The sequence below is a fragment of the Pogona vitticeps genome, chromosome 3 (genome assembly GCF_051106095.1).
Source record: "Pogona vitticeps strain Pit_001003342236 chromosome 3, PviZW2.1, whole genome shotgun sequence".
NCBI lineage: Eukaryota > Metazoa > Chordata > Lepidosauria > Squamata > Agamidae > Pogona > Pogona vitticeps.
Genome location: NC_135785.1, coordinates 67330046 through 67344085, shown reverse-complemented (window position 1 = coordinate 67344085; position 14040 = coordinate 67330046). Strand labels below are relative to the sequence as shown.

At 42.0% G+C, this 14040-nt stretch overlaps 1 protein-coding gene across 2 annotated transcripts in view; it reads left to right on the top strand.

Annotated features, from left to right (window-relative positions):
- The first annotated feature begins 12513 nt into the window (after nucleotides 1-12513).
- Nucleotides 12514-14040, top strand: part of CACUL1 (CDK2 associated cullin domain 1) — a 52614-nt gene continuing 51087 nt past the window's right edge. For both annotated transcript variants that reach the window (XM_072995477.2, XM_072995480.2), the window contains exon 1: nucleotides 12514-13051. In XM_072995477.2, coding sequence (XP_072851578.1) covers nucleotides 12655-13051 — 397 coding nt within the window. In that variant the 5' untranslated portion in view covers nucleotides 12514-12654. The remainder of the gene's footprint in view (nucleotides 13052-14040) is intronic.

Below are 14040 nucleotides of genomic sequence, written 5' to 3'. Positions count from 1 at the left end.
CCACTCTGCCAGCCAGCTGCTGCTGGCTCATACCTATATTTCATAACTAACTGATAAAGGTCCACCATGAAATGTACCGTCAGGCAGTAAAAAGAAGACAGTTGCAACCAGTGGGGGATCTTCCAGGTGAAGCATTTTTTTATACAAAATATATCTGCTTTTCCACTGGAGTTACTGATATTTTTCCTGCCATCCAGATGACAGAAGGTTTGTCTTGGGACACTTGGGTAAAAAAAAAATCAATTTTTTTCTACTTGTTTCAATCCCCTCCTAAAGGGTGGTTTATTTTGTGTGGTTCATCTCAAGGGGTGCTATGACAGTCTCCTACTGGTCATTTCCACAGAAAGTAACAAGCTTTCAGTATGCAATCAATTAGAATAAGAAGGAAAACGCTCTAGAGGAGAAGCACTTGGGAGGACTTAGGTTTTATCCATTTATTAAAGAATTGGGAGATTTTCTTAGAGGGAAGCAGTTTTCTGGGACATTGCTTTCATCAAGCGAGGGTTGGTTATGAATTCCAGTAAGCACCATGCTCCTCTGTAACAAACAGGGATGAACTGGGAGAAAAGGGGGCAGGACTTTGCTCACCTGAAAGTGGCCTGAATCTTGTTTGTCTGCCCGGTTTGATTATGTCAGTGGTGGAGACCTCTTGGCCATGGGCCTAATGCAGACTTCTAGTTTTCTCTGTCTGGCTTCCAAATTCATGTCAGGACATGCCCCTCTCTGGGCTTGTTCTGGCTTACTGAAATTGTTGGTTCTATCCTGCTCTGCCTCTCAGCTATAAAGAATCTTATGCAAGTTGGAGAAGGAGAAGACCTAGATTCAAATCTCTAGTGTTCCTCATTATATATCTAATTGATGTAACAGTCACATCCTTAGCTCCACCCACTTTTGTCTGTGACTTTGTCCACTGTAGCATCATGGACACCTGAGAAGTGATGTTGATAGCACAGTGCTTCCCAGTCCTGCTTTGTGGTTACACCATCTCTCTTGCAGTACTCTGGACACTTTTCGTGTTATAACAGAAGCAATAGTGTGGGATTTGTTTTTCCCCAGTGGGGCTATTTTAATGTTTAAGGGTCTATAGTCACATGGGTAGAAATGTATAATACAGTGGTGCCTCGCTTTATGATTGCCCCGCATTACGACAAAACCGCTTAATGAGATCTTCTTGCGATTGCAATTGCAATCGCAAAACAATGGTCTGAATGGGGAAATTTCGCTTCGCGATGATTCCCTGCTTCGGGAACCAATTCTTCGCAAAATGATGTTTTTTGAAGAGCTGATCGGCAGTTTCAAAATGGCCACTGGGTGATTATAATGGCTCCCGCTGTGTTTAGGGATGGATTGCTCGCTATACAGGCAGTGAAAATGGCCGCCGTATGGAGGATCTTCACTGGACGGTGAGTTTTTACTCCATTGGAACACATTGAATGGGTTTCAATGAGTTTCAATGGGGTTTTTATTTTCACTTTACAATGTTTTTGCTTAACGGCGATTTTCCTGGAATGGATTATTGTCATTAAGCGAGGCACCACTGTAAGTTTAACATGGCCCCAGCAATGGCCATGAGATTTTGGGACTTTAATAAAAGTATATAATTTTGGAATTACGGACAAGAACATGGTGCACAGCCTGCATTTGTATTGTTTTGGAACCATGTGGCCTTTTGATTTTTTTTTCCTGAAACAAGTAGAAGTGGTTGCAAAGGTAGTTTTCTGTCAGGTTTGGTTGTGAGAAAGCTCAAGAAAGGACTTGTACAAGTGGCCTTGTCACACACCTTTAGCACTTTCACCATGAGTCCTATACCACACTGACATGAACTTGTGGCTTGTGGTTTGAACAGGGAGAACACCTCACACTCCAATTTGGGGTTGAGAAACCTCCTAAGGTCACAGGCACGTATGGACACAGGAAAGAATGGGGCACATGTATCAGCGTATTTTATCTTAAAACATGCCTTTTGGCCTTTTAGAATGGATATAATCCCAACAGTAAGCTGGAAAACCACCCGATGATGGTATCACAGGGAAGGAGATATAGTCATGGAAGTGAAGAAGGTCAAACTGAGACCCCTGGGGGATCATATATCAACACTGACACTCCCCATCCATTCTGCAACATATCAAGGGATAAACCCACTGCTGTAACATATCTAGGGTAATTTTTTTAAAAAGTATTTTTAGGAAAGTGGCTATGAAATTCCATGTGTGTCTGTGTGTTTAAAGTGTGCCTACAGGGAGTTGTTAGACTCTCTGTTCCCTTTTCATCAGCTCAACTGTGAGAAAGCTTTAAAGATTATTACATTGTCATTGCTAGTAGATTTTATAGCTGTTGATCTCAGCTTTGGTGATAAAATGGTGGGAAAAAAAATCAACAACGTACTTAAGAAATGTGGTGAATGAAGAGTAAGGCTAAGGGCCAAAACCAAACCTGAAGCAACCAAAGGATTCAGTATTCATAAGGAGAACTACACATAAGACCTTGCTTATAATCAATATATGTTGCAGGAGAACAGATCCTCCCCACCTTGCATTATGGCATTTCTAGTACAAAGCCCTCCATATGGCGATGCAACTGTGTAGACCTTTGAGAAAAACAGTAATTGTTGTGTGGGTCCTATAGAAGCCCTGGAGAAAGTCCCGTAGGAAGAGTCTATTTTTTAAAAGGGAGTTTGTTATTTATATTTCTAATTATATCTGACTGACTGACTGACTGACTCTCTAATTTACAATGCCCTGGTATGCCTAATGAGTCTTATATCTTAAAACAGTCCAAAAGAAATCACCTTGTTTTCAGTCTGAAATGATCGGCAAGGCAGCATGTTAGTCCTTATCAAGTGGGACTGCATGTTTTCCAGGTGACAAGAACTGTCCATGGTCCTGATCCTTTTGGCCATCTATGCTGGTGCCCTGAAATTGCCAACCATAATTGTTTTTCATGGTATTAGGCATGGCTGGTTTGAATTATGGTGATTCCACATGCTCTTAAGGCAGTAAACCACATTATACCTGATCATTCTTTTCTGTCACTGTTTTGCAACCCATTTAAATTGAATTATATGCTATGAGCTGGACTTCTTTGTTTGGTACATTGTGTGGCACAGTGACACTCCATATCTATAATTAGTAATGGCAGCAGTATCATTAATACTCTCTCACACACACACTGGGAGGGAGGACAGCAGGGAGAATTATGGGAGAGAGAAAGAGAAAGAAAGAATATTGTATTATTATACTAAAATATATTTGGTATTTAAGCATTTCAAAGGACCTAACCAAGCTAGCCTGTTGCAGAAAAAGCAACAAAAGGTGCTGTAGCACTTTAAAGACTGGAAAATGTTATTTGGCCGAGGTGTTCAGGGGCAGCAAAATGATTCCTCATTTGATGAAGTGGGCTGCATTTTACAAAAACACCAAAAAATGTGGTCTTTAAGGTGCCACATGACCCTTTGCATTTACTAAAAAGTATTAATTAGTTAAGAGCTCCTAGCTAGGAGTGGAATGATCTGTACAGTAATGAGCAAAAATTGAGATAATTTTAAAATAAGACACAGGTATCTATATACTGATATACATATGCAATACAACAAAAATAATTGTGTGCCATCAAGTCAATTCTGACTTATGACAACCCTTTTTGGGCTGTCTAGGTGTAGAGTACTCAGAAATGATTTGTCAGCCCCCAGCTTTTGGGGGCATCCTGGGACTGTGCAGCTTGCCCAAGGCTACACATATCTGTGGTGACCATTTCTACTTGCCAGTAAATGGCAAGGAAATGATCACCGTATTTAGAATCAGTTATGTACCTTCAAATCAGGTGCTTAATGGTCTCTGTGCCTTTGTGCTTTCTTTCTCCTTTTCTTACGACTCACATGAAGACATTTTTTGCTGATAGCAATTCCTGAAGCAGAAACATCACTCCCAGGGCTGCTCTCCCTAATTTGTATTTGTTAAATTTCTTTTTTCTGTCTCTTTCTTATCTCACTCACTCTGCTGAATAGAAAGCTGACATTTTGATCAGGAAAAGAAGCACTGAGTGGAAATACACATGAAAAGGAATATCAAATTGAAAGTACTCCCCCGAGTGGATGCATGTATAAATTGTAAGGAAAAATAATCTCAAAATGCAGCCCTTGGGACTTGAATTATTTACACTCTTTTAATCCTCTTAACTTCAAATCAAGATCACTCGTATTGCTTTACAGCCAGGCTTTCAATTGTATTATGTGTTCAGGAACAATTTCCTTGTCAATCATTGCATTTAACAAATTCATAATCCTCTTGCATTTTCTACATGCTTCTTGAGGCCTTAGACTTCTCATCTTCATCCCTCCTTGCTTCTACCAAAATCATATTTTCAGGATCTCCATACAGTTGGCAGAATAAGAGGTATGCTACTGTCAGCACAGAACAGGAGATCATATATTTTCCTCCTTTCTAAGCCTCTTTGGATATGAAGCAACCACAATGTTATAATGCAACCTTGAGAGTCTTGGCATTTAGATGTGATATTTTGGCTTCATCAGGATGAAAGCGAGCTGTTAGAGACAGATATAAAAATGTGCCGTTAAAATTCTACTATATATATATAAAAAGAAAAGATTGAAGACAGATGACCTCAACATAGTGGTCTCTGATTATCCTGGATTACAGTCCTCATCATCTGCAGCCCCCATACCTAATAGCTAGGCTGGGTATATATACCGAGCGGTTTTCCAGGCACACAGATAGAAGACAATCATGCTTGTTTAGCAGAAGTGATTGTGTTCATTTAACAAAAGAGACTGCAAGTAGTGGAATTTACAGTAGTTCTTGTAAAATATTTTGTAAATTTTAGCGCTCTTACTTGCCAGTTCAATTGATACACATGGAGACTCTATGAACAGGAGAAGGGTTGGTCACTTATGATTTCAGGCTATCCTACACTAACAGGATAGTGTGTGGGACAGTCCTTTGAAAGTGGTGAGCAGCCCTGTACAGTCAAGTTTCAGCTTAGAAGACACTGACATGATTATGCTCTTGTGGCAAAAGAAAGGATGTTCAGGTGCAGCAACACTCTAGAGTTGGATCCATCATAGTGGTTACCAATCTTGGGTCTCCAAATGTTCCTGGACTACAACTTCCAGAAATACTGACCAGCACAGCTAGTGCTGAAGGCTTCTGGGAGTTTTAGTCCAAGAACATCTGGGTACCTAAGATTGGAAAGAACTGCGACAAGAAAAATAATAATGGTGATAGCTTTCTGAATCACCAGAACATCTCTGGGCTATGATTAGTACAAAGAATGGTCTGTTTCTATCACATAAGCATGCCAATTCCCAACTGATGCCTATTTCCAATTGCCCTCACCTTCTGAACACTGGTAAAGTGATGTTTTGGAACAAAATGCCTTTTCTATTATGGTGCCCTATCTCTGAAATAGCATTTCCAAAATTATCTGCTTGGAATCTATCCTTTAATTGCCAGGTAAAGCTGATTTAATTTCTTAGGACATGTTCTAAGTGGTTTTCAACATTGCTTATTTCTCTTCTGATCTTGTTCTGGTACTGTTTCTTGGTGTGTTTGAGTTTTATTTATTTTTTTGTTTTAAGCTGTCTTGAGCAGCTTTGGTGGAAAGGCAGAATAAAAATGTGAAAATAGGGACCTGCGATATATGATCTAAGGCTGCACACTCTGAAGCACATGCATTGAAGAAGTATATCCTGTTGAATTCAGTGGGCTTACTTCTGAGTGAGCGAGTAAGCAAGCAAGCAAGAGGATCAGACAGGGCATCCCCAAACATCAGACAGGGGGTTACATTAATTTTTGCTTCAAAATGCATTAGGGCTTATTTTCAGGGAATGTTTTTTTTCATGTACAACAATCTACATGTATTCAAATACAGTCATGCCATCTTCTTCTGTTCGCTGTACAATGGTGGAGGGCGGGGTTTCATTTTGGGCTTATTTTGGGGGTAGGGCTTATATTATGAGCATCCTGAAAAAACCTACTAGAGCTTATTTTCAGGTTAGGTCTTATTTTCGGGGAAACGGGGTATTTTTCTAAATAAAGCCCGAAGTAGATATAAGTTTCCAGTTTTTAGAAAGTTACTAGTCCTTCCAGTACCCAAAGAGAAAAATATCAGGATATGGTTCTGTGTGCTAGACCCAGAAAACACATAAGGAGACAATGTATCATTATTGCAAATGTCTTCTTTTGGTGTGCTTATGTCATTATTTTGAGAACCTCAGTAGTCTATTGCTACTGAGATAGACTAATGAAACAATTTCCTGAAAAGGATTGAAGGAGGGTTGTGTATGTGTTTCTTGTACCAACCTGTTGTGAACCTGTAACAATGAGAAGCACTGAAACTGACAGTCAGTTTGGCAGCATAATAGCATGATTGCTTTTCCTGCAGATGAGTAGCATAACATGCTCTTTGACAGCTGTCAAGAACGATGCACAGATTCACATCTGGGGTTTTGTAGTGATAAGAAACTGTGTTAGAAAGGGCTTCTCAGTTAAAGATCCAGAGGTTTTATATTCATCCTAATGGACTCCACTGATGTTAAAACCAGTAAATCATCTGGTGTACCAAGAGAGCAATATTGTGAAGCAAATGCTAAACAAAGGCAATAAAAGGAACCCTTGGTTTATTTGATCCTCACCCCTCCATGTTCAGGTCAGGATAGCAGGACATTAATAACAGCCGGAGGAGAGGCAGAAAAATTAATGTGTCACACTGACGCATGCTTTTGTAGATGTATCCCTATGAAACTTTTTTTTATATTTTATTTTTAACAAAGGGTGACAAAAAGGAAAAGGGGATTGAGGTTAAGGGGGAAGAGGAGAAACAATGACATACTAACATCCATTCTATACATATTGCCATGTCAAAATTCCAAATTGCTCTTTTTACTATTTTCTGCCTTCCAAATTTAAGTTCTCATTTCAATGTATGCTCTTTATACACTGTCTGTTGACTCAATTCATTTATAGAATAAGTCCCATCTTTCAGTTGCCTTTTGTAAAGGACAGTCCTTCATCACTTCTGATAAAATGTGCATTTCCACTGTTTCCCGTATTTTCTCTATAAGATCTCTTGTTTCGGTACCGTCGGACTTTTCCAATTTTTGGCATATAGAATTCTGGCTGCAGTGAATATGTATATAACTATATACCCCTTTGTCTTATCTATGTTATCAGGTATCATACTCAATAAAAACAGTTCTGGGGTTAATGGCACCTTACAGAGCAATATTTGTTGCAACGCAGCATGTACTCTTTTCCAATATTGTTTCGCTACTCTACATGACCACCACATATGATAATAGCTTCCCACATGTGCTTCACATTTCCAACACACATCTGATACATCTGTATACATCTTCGACAATTTTTCTGGAGTCATAGCTCGGGAGTCGCATAACTATGAAACTTGATAGCAGAATATGATGCCACTGCTTTTAAGAGCAGTTATGTGTCACTCTACAGAAATCAGTAGTATTATAGAAATATGAGAAATATGATTATACATGAGTCAAAGGCACCATATTTTTCCGTGTATAAGACTATACTTTTGTCTAAAATCTTTAAACTAAAAATTGAGGGTCTTCTTATACATGGAAGTAAGCTGAGGAGAGAACAAAAATAAGTAGAGGGGAAAGCAGGGATCAAAGGGCTTTGATCCCTGCTTTCCCCTCCACTTAGATTTCTTAATTTTGGGTTAGAAAAGGGTGTCTTATACACGGAAAAATACAGTAATTCAGACTTTTGTGCCCCTTTGTCTCAGCTTGCAACTGGAGAATGGTCCAATAGTACAACATGGAAATACCATACTAGAAATATGCAACAATCACAAGTTGCCTATCATTTTCATGAACACAACTGATCCCAATCTACAGTCAGCAGACTTAAACTGCCAGGTTGGATGGGGATAATGTGATTTTTAGTCCAGTTCATTTGAGGCGCATCATGCTGTTGAAGTTTACCACAAAGATCTGTAAATGGAATTTTGTATTCAGATCCAAAAGACTACGAAAAGAATTTTAATAGAAACTTTGTGTACTTGACTGCACCAGCTTTTCATAATTATTTATTTATGTTCTATCTTTCTCAGGATATAAAGGGGGCTTAAAACATCAATTTAAGAAAGAGATACAGCTAAAAGATACAAAATGTAAGTATTATAGCACTATTAAATAAATTCTGACTTAACATAATTCCAGTCCCCAATGGCTTCCCAACAAGGAAAAAAATTTCACGGGAACCTCAGAATTTTTAATGGGGTGGGATCAAAAATGTTTCATTTTTAGAAAAGTGCTAAGGCTGATGATGCTACCAATCTTATGTGGCATAATTTACAGCAATAAGACTTTGGCCAATAAATGGAATAACACCTGCTTATTGAAATGCCCTTCCTTATCAATCAATATGTGCTGCAAGGCGTCCCTAAATAAAAAATATATTTTTGCCTGCCGACAGATGAATGGCAGGGAGTGGGGCAGCCCAGCATGTCTTGGAAGAGTGTTTCTGGTGTGAAGCAGCCACTAAGTAAGTCCTCTTGTGTTCTAACAAGAAATGCTGGATAGTTCAGTGGTTTAAGACAGTATCTGGCTGTGGAGCCAGAGGTTTAGAGTTCGATTTCCCACTGTACCTCCTTGACAGGGGCTGGACTTAATGATCCATAGGGTCCCTTCCAGCTCTGCAGTTCTAAGATAATGATGACGAACATATGATATGAAACGAGCCTGCAGGCATGGTGGGCTAGCTGAGGACCATTGTCATGGCTTCTACAAAATCAGGAGAAATTGCTTTCTCTGATGGGGGGGGGGGAGGAAGGGAAATTTTACAGTAGGAAAAGGTTTTTCTAGGTCAAGATGAGATTTAAAACTCCAAGGCTGTTTAACATTTTTATTTAAACTTGAAGTTCATAGCAGGCAATATTACTTCATATACCACTAGATGGAGATGTTTGTACAACAGCTTGACAAATGAATTCCAGCCAAGGTGATTTTCTCTTTTGCTTTGAAATGACCAAAACAAACAAACAAACAAAAAAAATTAATAGTTTGAACAGAAATATGCCTTAGAGACCAGGTGTCTCTCACCTTATCAATATTTAGCAGATCTACTCATTTTTAAATTAAATATGCTACCACATATTTAGCCTGGTCTACAGAAGAAAGCAAGAATAAAGCTAAATAAAATATTATTAATCATTCCCTCTGAAGGCTAACTGAGAAAACTCAGGCGAAATGGGCCACCCATTAATACGGCAAAGGATTCTACATACAGTACATGAAGGACTCTTTAAATGTGGAGTACATTTTTTGAAAAATTAAAATAAAATGTATCTAAGATAGAGTGCCCCCTTACACATCATTAAACAATACATTATACATCAACAAACAAAACAAAAAAGGACAAAAGAAGACACTGATTTGTTTAAAGTTTGATTTGCTAATTTATATATGCTGCCTGGAAAACTCTATGGTTAGGGATCTGGCTGTGCAGCCAGAGGTTGGGAGTTCAATTCCCCACTGTGTTTCTTGTTCCGGCTTGGGCAAGCTGCACATCCCCAGAAGATGGGAATGGTAAACCACTTCTAAGTATTCTCTACCTGAAAAACCCTAAAAAGGATCACCAGAAGACAGAATTGACTTGATGCCACATGATTATTAATTTATATATACAGATGCAAAATTAGAAACCATTTTGCTAATTTAAACAGAATTATGAACAGTGATTAGGTGGCTGGTGCAGCTGTTGAGTCGTTTGTCCAGGTGGTAACTTTATATGGGGAGCTTAAAGGTCCTCGATCTTCCTCCTATGGATTTTTATCTTTGAATGATACAGGAACTGGACAGCATTTCAAATAACATGCACCTTCAAAAAAGAGGACTCTCTGTAAAAAGACATTCCTCTATTGGTACAGGACTGGCCCCCAAGGATAAACAGAATCCAAAGAAATTGAAACGTCTGGTGCCTTACCAACACACGTTCAGTTTTCTTTCAAAGTATGTATTTGTAATAATAATAGTGTTGATAGTACAGGCACTGCTTATAATGGTTAGTAATTTTGCCTCAAAGTAAAAAAAAAACATGTTCTTCTGTTTTGTTTTTAAATCTAGAATGAATGACATCAGACTTGGAATCAGAGAAACAGTTGAGATAATTGTAAAAAAAATGATTTTGCTGTAGAATGTATAGGAAAAATATTAAGGACACTTGTTTTATTTTTCAGAGGAAAAATCCTAGGTTGCTGCACAGTTCTCTCAATAAACACTATCAAAGAGCATAGTTTCATTCCCCCTCAGTATCCTCAAAGAAGAGGGCACTGCATGTGCCAGCTGTGTTTCCAACCTTCCTATGTTGAACTGAAGGATGTGAAAAAGAATTCTAGACAGGGCTATCTCAAGATATTTTGCTGCCTGAGGCAGAACAGTAAGTAATAACATCCCCTCCTCCAAGTGCATAATACTCCGAGCCACCTTATTTTGATTTATGAGATGGAAAAATCTCACAAACACCTCTTTCTCCATCTGCCAGTGATAATGACAAGACATTAAACTGGTTGCACTCTCTTTTTATGAAAACCAAAGTCAACTGGCCAAAGTTGGATGCATCTATCTGCCTAACAGTTGGGCCAGTCTTGATCCTAAGCATAGTCAGTCTTACAACCAGGGACCCTGTGCAGTTTGGTATGGGATTAGATGTACAACTTTGCCCGTCCTCCCCATCCCATGTTACAGTTTAATAAAGGTAAAGAAAGGTTCCCCTTTACATTTAGTCCAGTTGTGTCCGACTCTAGGGGGTGGTGCTCATCCCTGTTTTCCAAGCCATAGAGGCAGCGTTTGTCCGAAGACAGTTTCCGTGGCCAGCGTGACTAGACCTGAAATGCCATTACCTTCCCACTGTGGTGGTACCTACTTATCTACTCACATTTGCATGCTTTCCAACTGCTAGGTTGGCAGGATCTGGGACAAGTGACGGGAGCTCACGTGGATTCAATCTTAATTATTGCTGGTCTTCTGACCTTGCATCAAAGAGGCTTCTGTGGTTTAACCCACAGTGCCACCACATCCCTGTTACAGTTTAATAATGTCTGTTTTAAGAAAGTTTCCAAGGGGATAAGGGATTAGGATTGAGGGAGGACTCTTGCTTTGGGGGCTAAATCCTTTCCCACCTGTGGAATAAAAATAAAGAAGGCAGCATTCCACATCATCATCATCATCACGTGCCATCAACTCAGTTCTAATTTACAGCAACGTTTTCCAGGATTTCCAAGAGTACTCAGAAGTGGTTTACCATTCCCTTCTTTGGGGTGTGAATGTGCAGGGGGCTTGCCCAAGGCGTCGCAAGCGGGCTCTTATCTCAGGTGGCACAGTGGGGAATCAGTCTCCTGACCCCAGGCTCACCTAACTCACTGAGCTATCCGACCTGCTTTCGCCTATAAACCCATGTGACGTTCGCCCCTCGTGGCCCCTGCCTGACTCCCCAAACACAGAGCACATGAAGGCAAACCAATACTCCTTTTTACCTGCTGCCACCAGTTGATCACTAAATCAACATTACTTATGGAAGGATGGAGATGCAGGTCCAAACTTCACTGTCTTTTAAATAAAACTTGTTTATTGATTACAGATGTTTAATAATGAATCATAGGCAACCTCTACAGGTTTATTTATCATCAGTCTCAACCTTCTATTGGTTATAACAGTATTTATCCGCTCTTCACTCAAATCACACCTCAGATCTCCCAAATACCACACTCTCTCCACTCTCATCTCCCTCCTGACTCTGACTCTCCCTGACTCCACCTCTTAGCAACATTAGTCTGCAATATGAATATGCATTAACATAAGGGTGAACGCTACCACCCAGTACTGTGTACAGAATGTTTTTCCCAATCTGCGATAAAACGCTCACGGTTGGGGCTTGCAACCCTTTAGGAGTACAGAACTACAATGGGAAACGTGGGAGGTTCCCCCCTTCTCCTTATCCAGGCTTTGCTCCTTTCTCCTTTCCTAGGACCTAAGAGAGGGGAACAACTGAATCCCTCGGGAGGAATAAGCGGTTTACGAGGATCCGGGTGGGAGCTGTCCGCCTGCAACACCGCCATGCGCGCCCGATTTATCCACAATCTCAAAAGTTATCAGAGGGGGCGGAGAAACCACCGGACCCCAAATTTCACTTTAAGCATCGGGGAACCACGCCGGAGAGGCAATACTGGGGAACTGCCGTCTCCAAAAGCAACTTTCCGCCTCTCCTGGGACCCCCCCCCCCCGCCAACAGAAACCCCTCGCCGGGGGCAGAGTTTCAACCCTCCGCTCCTAGAGCCTCAGCGACCGTAGCTCTATCCAGGCAGAAAAAAAGGCCGTGAAACTACAATTCCCAGCTGTCCTAGAAGGGAAAAAAAAAAAGAGCGCCGGGTCACCTGATGCCGTAAAGCAACCACAAGAGGGAAAGGGCGCTCGCTGTACGGCTGGCAGCTTGGCTTCAGCCGGGACTTCCGGGACTTCTTCCCTCGTTCTCTGCCGACCGGGCGACGCGACGCCTGGCGCTATTGTGATGGGAAGGGACCGATTGTGACCTTCCTTCCGCTCCCGGCCCGCCTGCCCGCCCCCTCCTCCTTTGCCCGGGCAGAGCGGGCCCCTCCAGGCCGGTCGGGATGGAGGAGGAGAGCATGGAGGAGGAGGGGGGCGGCGGCGGCGGCGGCGGCGGCAGCATCAGTAGCAGCAGCAGCAGCAGCAGCTACGAGGCCTTGATGGACGACCAGAACCACAACAACTGGGAAGTGGCGGGCGGCGGGGGAGCGGGGGCGGGAGGGAGTTATGGCCAGCCGCCCCCGCCGCCGCAGCCTCCCTCTCCTTGCCCCGGGGAGCTCCGGCCCGCAGGCGGCCACAGGGGCTCGCTGCCGGCCCAGGAGGAGCTGGAGATCCCTATGATGTCCGAGGCCGCCAACGCGGGGCAAGGGAAGGAGTGCGAAGCCGCGCCGGGCAAAGGAGGGGTCGCTGCTTCGGCCGCCAGCATCAACCTCAACCTCAACCCCTCGGCCTCCAAGTTCTGTGAGTAAGACGTCTCTCCCCCCCCCTTCTTGTCCCTCCTTAGAAATCGGCATAGGAGCTGGAGAGATTTGCGCCCCTCCATCATCAAACAGTGGAGGCTGAGTTGTGAGTTGAACTGCTCTCTCCTATCTTCCCCTTCCTAGTTGCTCGCAATCGTTTAGCAGCCCCTGTTCTTATATCCCTGTTGAGTGATGCAAGGTTTAGTGGTGACTGACAGCTTGGCTGCCCAGTTTCCACTTTATATACAGTGGTGCCTCGCTAGACCATCCGTTCCACTGAAATAGCTGTTTAGCGAAATCATTGTCTAGAGAAAAGCATTTCCCCATTGGAATGCATTGAAACCTGTTTAATGCGTCCCAATGGGGAAGAATCGTCGTCTAGCGAAGATCGGCCATAGGAAAGCTGCTTTGCGAACCGCCGATCAGCTGTTTAAATCACTGTCTTGTGAAGCTTAGGTCCTGAAAACACCTGTTTGCGAGCACGGAGGGAGCTCAAAATCGTCGTCTAGCAAAAATCAGTTTGCGAAGCAGGGACCAAACATTGTCCAGCGAAATTCCCCCATAGGAATCACTTTTGCGAATTGCTATAGCGATCGCAAGAAGCCAATGTCTAGCGAGGCACCACTGTATATTTTTCCAGCACCAGGTGCATTATTCCTCTGTTTAAGAGCTGGTGATGCATGAGTGGATGGTTGCTGTTGCACCTGTATCTTGCTTGTGGGCTTCCCAAAAGTACCTGCTTGGCTGGGGAGGGAACAAAATTCTAGGCGAGGTTGACCTTACCTGTGACCCACCAGGGCTCTTATGTTCTTAGGAGAGCTGTTGTGGTGGATTCACTTGTCATCTCCAGTTACAGATGGGTCAAGGGATGTGGGTGGTGATGTTGCTACTTTAGTCTTGAACTTTACATTCAGGTTTATTTTGCAAATGGCTCCTTATCTTCAGCATTTGCTGCAAAACTATACAGTATACCTTGAGAAATTATATGTT